We start from the raw sequence: 10,606 nt of genomic DNA on the forward strand, positions 1-10,606 counted from the left end.
AAAGAAGAAGAAAAATAAAGAGAGAAAACAAACAAACAAATACGAACAATGTCACAAAAATTATACAGAAAATACAGGTACAAAATTGATATCAAATACCAAAAAGCATAAATTAAAAATCTAGAGTAAAGTTTGGAATTTCAGATATACAATGTTATATAAAAGAAGAAGAGAAAGAAACAGAGAAGAAGAAAAAAAAAAGTCACAGAAATTATATAAAAAAAACTATAGGTACAAAATTGATAACATATACCAAAAAGCGAAAATTAAAAATCTAGAGTAGAGTTTGGAATTTCAAAAATACAATGTTAAAGAAAAGAAGAAAAAAACAAAAACAAACAAACAAAAAAAACAAGGTCAAAAAATTATAAAATATATATATATGAAGTTTGCTGAAGAAGAAAAAAATAGGGTCTTTTTTTTTTTTTTGCAAAGTAATAGGTTATAAAAGTGAAAATTAAAGGAACAATAGAGGACTTAAAATTTTTTTTTAATTAAAAAAAAAGAAAGAATGATTGTAAAAATAATAAAAATATATCTAGGACTTTTTTTTTTTTTTTTTTTTGTGGGTGTTGTGGGTTCAGTTCATTTTTGGCTAGTTCCTTGGTCAGATTTATATTTCTCAAGATCTATAGGCCCCTTCCTATGTAGTCCGTAGTAACCACAGGGTTTTGATCTATTGCCTGTAGCTTCCAAAAACAGTGGTTAGATGCCACGAAGTAGGTGGCAATGCCTTAACCGTATGCGTGTTGTCAGGCCCGAGAGCCTCTTCCATCCTTGTCAAGGGGAGTGCTAACCTTCTCTCCTTTCATACAACACTAAAATTAAACTTTAAAAAATGGTTCTAAACAGAGGTTCTGTCAGGTTCATAGGTCTACTAAAGGTTTCCATGGCACCCCAAAGTCAAACTCCCAGCTCTTAGGAATTCTGTGTGAGTCTGGCCCAGGAACTAGATGGATGTATCTGTGCTTAGGGCTCATGCTGGGTGCTGGGATGCTGTGAAAGGAACAAGTCTGCAGGCAGAACAGAATAGAAACTCAGGTGTGGAGCTGACCACCACACCACAAGGCCAGGCCTCACCTCCTCACCGTTGCCATAGGAGCCCATCTTCCCTCCTCCAGGAAGCTGGAACAGCTCTGTGGCAGGTTCAAACTCATTCCCCATGGCACGGCATATGCCACCAGATGGCGCCATTGTAGGTGCCCGTGGCCAGGAGGGGCTGCCATGCCAAAGGCTTTCATAATTGTAATCCAGTCTAATACAGTCACTGTTCCCAAGCTGTTGGGCTTGTTGTCCAGGCCCACTTAGGACCCTCAGAGACCTGAAAGCATGCAAAAGACTATGATGTCTACCTCATATGCAATTTAAAACAAAAGCAAAACTAAACTGTAAATGATTCTGCTGAACTTCCAGTGACATTTCTAGATTTCCTGAATGTGAAATTCCAGTCTTTGAAGTTGAACTTTCTTGTGCCCTTGATGTAGCAAGTCTGCCCATCAGGAAGACCAGCCCGTCCTGCTGGCAAAGGGTTAACCAAGCCTAATCCAGCTCTGGATGCCAACAGAGACCTAGCATCCCTATGCCCTCAATCACAATGTGTCAGACACTGGCACATCCCAGGACATATGGTAACTACTTCCAAATTTCTGATAGACTAAAAGGTTTTGGAACACTCTGTGGACCCTGCCCAGCCAATTCACATGGTTTAAGCCAGCCCCAGTGTGGGTGAACCCCACTCTATGATTCAGAAAAATAAGGATCACTGAGGTATAGCAAGGGGCTTGCCCAGTGGCTCAGTGGTAAAGAATCTGCTTGCAATGCAGGAGCAGCAGGAGATGCGGGTTCAATGCCTGGGTTAGGAAGATCCTCTGTAGGAGGAAATGGCAACCTACTCCAGTATTCTTGACTGGAGAATCCCATGAACAGAGGAACCCGGTGGACTGAAGCATCATTTCTCCCATGAGGTATAGGAAAAAGTTCACATGTGGCATTATGCAAATGTTCTGGCTAGATATCGTGTCACTTGCAAACTTTATCTCTCAGCTCCACCCTGCTTCTTCATCCCTGACTTCCTCTGACTATAAAGCCAAACTTCTACCATCCTCAGGGCAACTGCATCCTGTACATCTCAGGATTTTGCTCACATTTGCCTCCACAAACATTCCAGCATGAGTTTTTGCCAAGCTTCACCAGATCCTCTACCTCCCCAGAAGGTATACAAAGAATATATACAAAGAATAGTCTTTGTAGAAAGAAAAATCAACAACTCTGACTCTGGTGGCTCAGTGGTAAAGAATCTGCCTGCCAATTCAGGAGACTCGAGTTCGATCCCTGGGTTGGGAAGATCCCCTAGAGAAGGAAATGGCAACTCACTCCAGTATTCCTGCCTGGAGAACTCCATGGACAGAGGAGACTGGTGGGCCCCGGTCCATGGGGTCGCAAAGAGTCGGATACAACTGCAACACTAAGCACCTAATTCTGCCAGAACTCTGTCTGCAGTGTCAGTTCTGTAACCATATGGAAACGTTCTCAATTTTGTTAATTCCCAACTTCCCAGACAAAGCCCCATGGGATCCAAGGCTATGCAGAGTTAGACTTCCAGGTCACTGACACCCCTGATCAAATCTCGGAGGGTGACCAAAACCCTCTGCTATTTCAGACAGTTCCTGCATCTGATGACAGCCTGAAGCTTGCACAACAGCTTTTCAAACAGCTGATGAACCAGATCTCATGAGACCCCCTGTATTCAGGCTTCATCTTTACTGCTTCTCTACACCATCAAATCCTTGGCTCAGGCAGCTGTGGACCTGCCACAGCAGCACTCGCACTGGTAAATGAATGTTTGACAAATGGAGAACTCCTTGGCCTCTTTCTGCCTGTCTAGGGCATCTGTGTGGAGTCTGGCAAGAAAGAAATCCACTAATCTGGAAAGGGATCCCCTGAACCCTTAAGGGTAAATGGCAATTCCCGCCTGCCACTGGGTACTATTTCAGTTTTCTACTCATACTATCCTATTGCCACCAAGTACCAGAAGGCAATTTAGTTGGGATGAAGAGTGTCCTGGAGAGGACCATGGCCTATTATCACATGAACCTGGAAAAGACTGCCCTTAGGAGAGCTGGAAGTCAGAAGGGTGACAGGAGTGGTATCTAGTCTGTTGCAACCTGGAGCCTTCAAGCCAGTGCAGCTTCTGCCCCATGCCAGCCACTATCAGTGACTGAACTGAACTGAGAATACTTGTACATGAATCCATGTCTTGCAGTGGATAAGTCGCCTCAGTTGTGTCTGACACTTTGCGACCGCATGGACTGTAGCCTGCCAGGATCCTCTGTCCATAGGGATTCTTCAGGCAAGAATACTGGAGTAGGTTGCCATTCCCGTCTCCAGGAGATCTTCCTGATGCAGGGATCGAATCCTGAGGGGTCAAATCCCAGTCTCTTATGTGTCCTGCATTGGCAGGTGGATTCTTTACCACTAGGGTCACCTGGGAAGCCCTAGTGTTACTATAGGTATTATCATTTTTATTATGTACCATAGGAGGTATTAAGAAAGTTGGACACTTGTAGCCATAGTGTTTTATCATTTTTATTATGTACCATAGGAGGTATTAAGAAAGTAGGATACCTGTAGCCATAGTGTTTTCAGCTTCCCTGCATGTCTAATGCAATCAGTTCAGTTCAGTCTCTCAGTCATGTCTGATTCTTTGCGACCCCATGGACTGTAGCACATCAGGCTTCCCTGTCCATCACCAAATCCCAGAGCCTGCTCAAACTCATGTCCATCGAGTTGGTGATGCCATGCAACCATCTCATCCTCTGTCGTCCCCTTCTCCTCCCACCTTCAATCTTTCCCAGCATCAGGGTCTGTTCTAATGAGTCAGTTCCTTGCATTAGGTGGCCAAAGTATTGGAGTTTCGGCTTCAACATCAGTCCTTCCAACGAATATTCAGGACTGATTTCCTTTAGGATTGACTGGTTGGATCTCCTTTCAGTCCAAGGGACTCTCAAGAGTCTTCTCCAACATCATAGTTCAAAAGCATCAATTCTTTGGTGCTCAGCTTTCTTTATAGTCCAACTCTCACATCCATACATGACTACTGAAAAAACCATAACTTTGACTAGACGGACCATTGTTGGCATACTAATGTCTCTGCTTTTTAATATGCTGTCTACGTTGGTCATAGCTTTTCTTCCAAGAAGCAAGCATCTTTTAATTTCAAGGCTGCAGTCACATCCTCGTCCAAGGTAAGCAGCAATGGCTGCGCTTTGCTGGAGCAGCCGTGAAGAGATACCCCACGCCCAAGGTAAGAGAAACCCAAGTAAGACGGTAGGTGTTGCAAGAGGGCATCAGAGGGCAAACACACTGAAACCATACTCACAGAAAACTAGTCAATCTAATCACACTAGGACCACAGCCTTGTCTAACTCAATGAAACTAAGCCATGCCCGTGGGGCAACCCAAGATGGGTGGGTCATGGTGGAGAGATTTGACAGAATGTGGTCCACTGGAGAAGGGAATGGCAAACCACTTCAGTATTCTTGCCTTGAGAATCCCATGAACAGTATGAAAAGGCAAAATGATAGGATACTGAAAGAGAAACTCCCCAGGTCAGTAGGTGCCCAATATGCTACTGGAGATCAGTGGAGAAATAACTCCAGAAAGAATGAAGGGATGGAGCCAAAGCAAAAACAATAACCAGCTGTGGATGTGATTGGTGATAGAAGCAAGGGCCGATGCTGTAAAGAGCAAAATTGCATAGCAACCTGGAATGTCAGGTCCATGAATCAGGGCAAATTGGAAGTGGTCAAACAAGAGATGGCAAGAGTGAATGTCGACATTCTAGGAATCAGCGAACTGAAATGGACTGGAATGGGTGAATTTAACTCAGATGACCATTATATCTACTACTGCGGGCAGGAATCCCTCAGAAGAAATGGAGTGGCCATCATGGTCAACAAAAGAGTCCAAAATGCAGTACTTGGATGCAATCTCAAAAACAACAGAATGATCTCTGTTCGTTTCCAAGGCAAATCATTCAATATTACAGTAATCCAAGTCTATGCCCCAACCAGTAATGCTGAAGAAGCTGAAGTTGAACGGTTCTATGAAGACCTACAAGACCTTTTAGAACTAAAACCCAAAAAAGATGTCCTTTTCATTATAGGGGACTGGAATGCAAAAGTAGGAAGTTAAGAAACACCTGGAGTAACAGGCAAATTTGGCCTTGGAATACGGAATGAAGCAGGGCAAAGGCTAATAGAGTTTTGCCAAGAAAATGTGCTGGTCATAACAAACACCCTCTTCCAACAACACAAGAGAAGACTCTATACATGGACATCACCAGGTGGTCAACACCGAAATCAGACTGATTATATTCTTTGCAGCCAAAGATGGAGAAGCTCTATACAGTCAGCAAAAACAAGACCAGGAACTGACTGTGGCTCAGACCATGAACTCCTTATTGCCAAATTCAGACTTAAATTGAAGAAAATAGGGAAAACCACTAGACCATTCAGGTATGACCTAAATCAAATCCCTTATGATTATACAGTGCAAGTGAGAAATAGATTTAAGGGCCTAGATCTCATAGATAGAGTGCCTGATGAACTATGGAATGAGGTTCATGACATTGTACAGGAAACAGGGATCAAGACCATTCCCATAGAAAAGAAATGCAAAAAAGCAAAATGGCTCTCTGGGGAGAGAGAGCCATTACAAATAGCTGTGAAAAGAAGAGAAGCGAAAAGCAAAGGAGAAAAGGAAAGATATAAGCATCCGAATGCAGAGTTCCAAAGAATAGCAAGAAGAGATAAGAAAGCCTTCTTCAGCGATCAATGCAAAGAAATAGAGGAAAACAACAGAATGGGAAAGACTAGGGATCTCTTCAAGAAAATCAGAGATACCAAAGGAACATTTCATGCAAAGATGAGCTCGATAAAGGACAGAAATGGTATGGACCTAACAGAAGCAGAAGATATTAAGAAAAGATGGCAACAATACACAGAAGAACTGTACAAAAAAGATCTTCACGACCAAGATAATCACGATGGTGTGATCACTGACCTAGAGCCAGACATCCTGGAATGTGAAGTCAAGTGGGCCTTAGAAAGCATCACTACAAACAAAGCTAGTGGAGGTGTTGGAATTCCAGTTGAGCTATTCCAAATCCTGAAAGATGATGCTGTGAAAGTGTTGCACTCAATATGCCAGCAAATTTGGAAAACTCAGCAGTGGCCACAGGACTGGAAAAGGTCAGTTTTCATTCCAATCCCAAAGAAAGGCAAGGCCAAAGAATGCTCAAACTACCGCACAATTGCACTCATCTCACACGCTAGTAAAGTAATGCTCAAAATTCTCCAAGCCAGGCTTCAGCAATATGTGAACCGTGAACTTCCTGATGTTCAAGCAGGTTTTACAAAAGGCAGAGGAACCAGAGATCAAATTGCCAACATCCGCTGGATCATAGAAAAAGCAAGAGAGTTCCAGAAAAACATCTATTTCTGCTTTATTGACTATGCCAATGCCTTTAACTGTGTGGATCACAATAAACTGTGGAAAATTCTGAAAGAGATGGGAATACCACACCACCTGATCTGCCTCTTGCGAAATTTGTATGCAGGTCAGGAAGCAACAGTTAGAACTGGACATGGAACAACAGACTGGTTCCAAATAGGAAAAGGAGTTCGTCAAGGCTGTATATTGTCACCCTGCTTATTTAACTTCTATGCAGAGTACATCAGGAGAAACGCTGGGCTGGAAGAAACACAAGCTGGAATCAAGATTTCCAGGAGAAATATAAATAACCTCAGATATGCAGATGACACCACCCTTATGGCAGAAAGTGAAGAGGAACTAAAAAGCCTCTTGATGAAGGTGAAAGTGGAGAGTGAAAAAGTTGGCTTAAAGCTCAACATTCAGAAAATGAAGATCTTGGCATCCAGTCCCACCAATTCATGGGAAATAGATGGGGAAACAGTGGAAACAGTGTCAGACTTTATTTTTCTGGGCTCCAAAATCACTACAGATGGTGACTGCAGCCGTGAATTTAAAAGACGCTAACTCCTTGGAAGAAAAGTTATGTCCAACCTAGATAGCATATTCAAAAGCAGAGACATTACTTTGCCAACAAAGGTTCGTCTAGTCAAGGCTATGGTTTTTCCTGTGGTCATGTATGGATGTGAGAGTTGGACTTTGAAGAAGGCTGAGCGCCGAAGAATTGATGCTTTTGAACTGTGGTGTTGGAGAAGACTCTTGAGAGTCCCTTGGACTGCAAGGAGATCCAACCAGTCCATTCTGAAGGAGATCAGCCCTGGGATTTCTTTGGAAGGAATGATGCTAAAGCTGAAACTCCAGTACTTTGGCCACCTCATGCGAAGAGTTGACCCATTGGAAAAGACTGATGCTGGGAGGGATTGGGGGCAGGAGGAGAAGGGGATGACAGAGGATGAGATGGCTGGATGGCATCACTGACTCAATGGACGTGAGTCTGGGTGAACTCCGGGAGTTGGTGATGGACAGGGAGGCCTGGCGTGCTGCGATTCATGGGGTAGCAAAGAGTCGGACACGACTGAGCGACTGAGCTGACCTGCAGTCACCTCTGCTGTGATTTTGGAGCCCAAGAAAATAAAGTCTGTCATTGTTTCCATTGTTTAATGTAATTTTAATGTCTGGTGTTATAAAGAGGGCCAATAGCTTCATTTAGAGAAACAAAAGCTACCATGTTAAGCACTTACTATGTGCCAGGAGTAAAGGCCTGGCATACATGATCTCATTTAGTCCTCACAGCAATCCCATGAAGTAGGTACTGTTTTTCCATTTTAAAGTCGGGTATGTGAGGCTCAGAGATGTTAACTAACTTGCCCAAGGTAACACAGTAAGTCGTTAGCATCAGAGTTTACCAGCAGGAGACTAGCTCTAGGATTCTGTATCCTTATCTCTGTGCTAAAAGGCGTTTGAAATAGCACACTCAAGACACACATACCCCCAAGTGGTAGATGTGGATCTCTAAGAGGGAGACACCAGTTTCACCCTTTGGGCTCCATACACGGCTGGCTGTAGGAGGAGACCCCCAAGCAAGTGGACCACTCCAGCTGGGAGTGATTGTGGACAGAAGTGGGCACTTGGATGCTTGGGGGTGGGGTGCTGTGGGGGTATCTGGCTTCCCAATTGGGAAGACTAGGCTCAGGACAAGAGTGACAGACCAACTCTGAATTGCAGAAACACCCAGAGTAGCAGTCACCAACTTCATCGCGTCCTTGTGCCTGTGAGGCAGCTACAGGCACAGAGAGGTGCTGAGGCTTGCCTAAGGTCACACAGCTCGCAAGAGGGCAGGTGCAGTGTAGAACCCTGGTCTTCAGGCTCCAGTTCGGTGCTCTTGCTGCCACTCCACTCCACTGGCCCCTCAGGTCCAGTGCACAGCAGTCAGAGGGAAGCCACGTCTTTGTGAGTGAAGCCATTGTCTGGAGGGTGGTTCTCAGTGTTGCCCAGAGACCTGCAGAAGTGGCAGTCTTCAAGTCCCACCCAGGACTGACTGGGGACTGAGATCCAGCAATATGGGACTTTGCAAGCCCTCTAGGTGACCCTGATACACACTCAAGTCTGAAAACAACCGGCCCAGACAGAAAGGCAAAGTGCCAAGTGCTGCAGCCATACACATGCATTCGGACTGTCAACTCGCACAGCACAAAGAAGGGTCGTCTTCCTAGAGAAGGAAGGAACACAGCTCTCAAGCCACACCTGCAGAGCAAGGTCACCTTCAAACACATGTGGCAGTTAGACATGCACAGACGGGGAGAGGAGTGCAGCCAGTACTTGCTCATCCACAGGTGCATCAGAGACAGTGTAGTTTTGCCAACTCAGCAACTCCCCAGAGATGTGCCAGTTCCACTGCTTGTTGCCCAGGAGGTGCATCCCTGCCCTCTGGGAAATTGCCATGCAGGATCATAGAACCTCTGATCTGGGAGGGATCTTAGAGAGTACCTACCTCATTGCCCACCCCTACTGCATCACTGGTGATGCCCCTGACTTTCCTTCTCCAGAGGAACCTGGCAGGCTACAGTCCATGGGGTGGCAAAGAGTCAGACAGGACTTAGCACTGAGCACAATCATTTTTAGGACAGTGGTAGGCCGCACAAAACATCAGTGGCTCCTAGTTTGTGGCCTCTGGTTTAATATCTTTCTTTCCCACTTGGCTGTCTGCTCCACAGGGGCACATGCCCCTGGTTCTGCTCTGCTCACCACAGTGTCTGGATTCAACAAATGGAAAAATAAAAATAGAAGATGGACCCACCCTCCCAGTAGAACACCAGGTTCAGAAAGAATACACTGGCATGGGGATGGCACTCTGTCACTCCTCGCCTCGTTTTCAATTGCCCACTGGAAATGTCCCCATGTCCCTCTAAACCCTACTCCCGGTTGACCCCTGCAGGCCTCCTTACCCTCTGCCCTGAAGTCATACCCTGGCCACATGGGTTCTGGTGGGGGTGGGGCCCTCTGTGATGTCACCAAGGGCCCAGCCCTGCCTGGTCCTCAGTCTCCAGGTGCCAGCGCAGACCAGCGCACCAGGAGCCACTTGGTCTCAGCTCACGATGCGCTCTGTAATATGGTTATTTTTTTGGCCTACGTTTATCTCGTTTGTCTTTGCCTATGTGTTTTATGTTCTGAGAGATGAAGCCGAAGAACTGCCGTGGATAGTGCCCAGTGGAAGGCACTTCCGCGTTCGGCAGAATCAACCAGAGCATGTCCCAGGCTGGTTTGGGAGCAAGTCGCACTGGCTGTTAATCTTCCTCATGTTTTTGGTGATCCTGAAGTTTCCTGGAGGCGATGACAAAAGTATCGCGGGCACTCCTCCTGGCCGTCAGGGCTGTTCATCTGGCTCTCCAGGAAGAAAGAAGATAAGGGCTTCCCCCTACAAAGACTCTATGTGCGGTGCCTTAACCCAGGTCGAGACGACACTGGTGAACCTTGTGTCCAGGGTCCGGAGTCTGAAACTCACTGCTGCAACCGGTGATCAACGCCAATGTCCCAATATCCAGGTTCTTGCTGACGGATGGAATAACATTACGATATATGAGATATGGGACACCCGAGCCCCCGATGAAGTGGATTTTCGCATCAAAGAAGAAGAATAGTTGAGTGTTGACAAACTGTATCCAAACTAATAAAAGTATTTTGAAGCAAAAGGAAAAAAGCCTCTGATATTTTTTATTCGCGCTACAGTTTTACCTTTTCCAGAATGTGGTATAATTGGTATCATGCAGTGTTTTCCAGACTGAGAGACCTGCGTTCGATCCCTGGCTTGGGAAGATCCCCTGGAGAAGGGAAAGGCTACCCACTCCAGTATTCTGGCCTGGAGAACTCATGTGCATGTTTTTGTGTGGGCATTAGCTTTCAAATTATTTGGTGAACTATCTAGGAGCAAAATTGCTAGGTCATAGGGTATGACAGTGTTTAGCTAAGTAAGACATTGCTTCCAAAATGACTGTACCATTTTGCATCCCCATTAACAATGAATGAGAGTTCCTCTTGTTCAGCTGAACAATAGCAAGGCTGGCCTATCACCCACCGAAGTACAGAGTAGTACCCCACTCAGGGTGCCCCTTTAAGT

The 10,606-nt window shown here is 45.3% G+C and overlaps 1 protein-coding gene and 1 non-coding gene across 2 annotated transcripts; one reads left to right on the forward strand and one right to left on the reverse strand.

Annotated features, from left to right (window-relative positions):
- Positions 1-693: 693 nt before the first annotated feature.
- Positions 694-819, reverse strand: LOC112445491 (U6atac minor spliceosomal RNA). The gene has a single exon (XR_003033690.1). It is a non-coding gene; the product is annotated as a U6atac minor spliceosomal RNA (small nuclear RNA).
- Positions 820-9,307: 8,488 nt separating this feature from the next.
- LOC100848225 (protein FAM209-like) lies at positions 9,308-10,189 on the forward strand. The gene has a single exon (XM_015461600.3). It carries the CDS (start codon positions 9,498-9,500, stop codon positions 10,128-10,130), a length of 633 nt encoding a protein of 210 aa, XP_015317086.2. The 5' UTR covers positions 9,308-9,497; the 3' UTR covers positions 10,131-10,189.
- The last annotated feature ends 417 nt before the right edge of the window (positions 10,190-10,606 follow it).

The sequence above is a fragment of the Bos taurus genome, unplaced genomic scaffold (assembly GCF_002263795.3).
Source record: "Bos taurus isolate L1 Dominette 01449 registration number 42190680 breed Hereford unplaced genomic scaffold, ARS-UCD2.0 Leftover_ScbfJmS_1493, whole genome shotgun sequence".
In the NCBI taxonomy this organism is placed as follows: Eukaryota; Metazoa; Chordata; class Mammalia; order Artiodactyla; family Bovidae; genus Bos; species Bos taurus.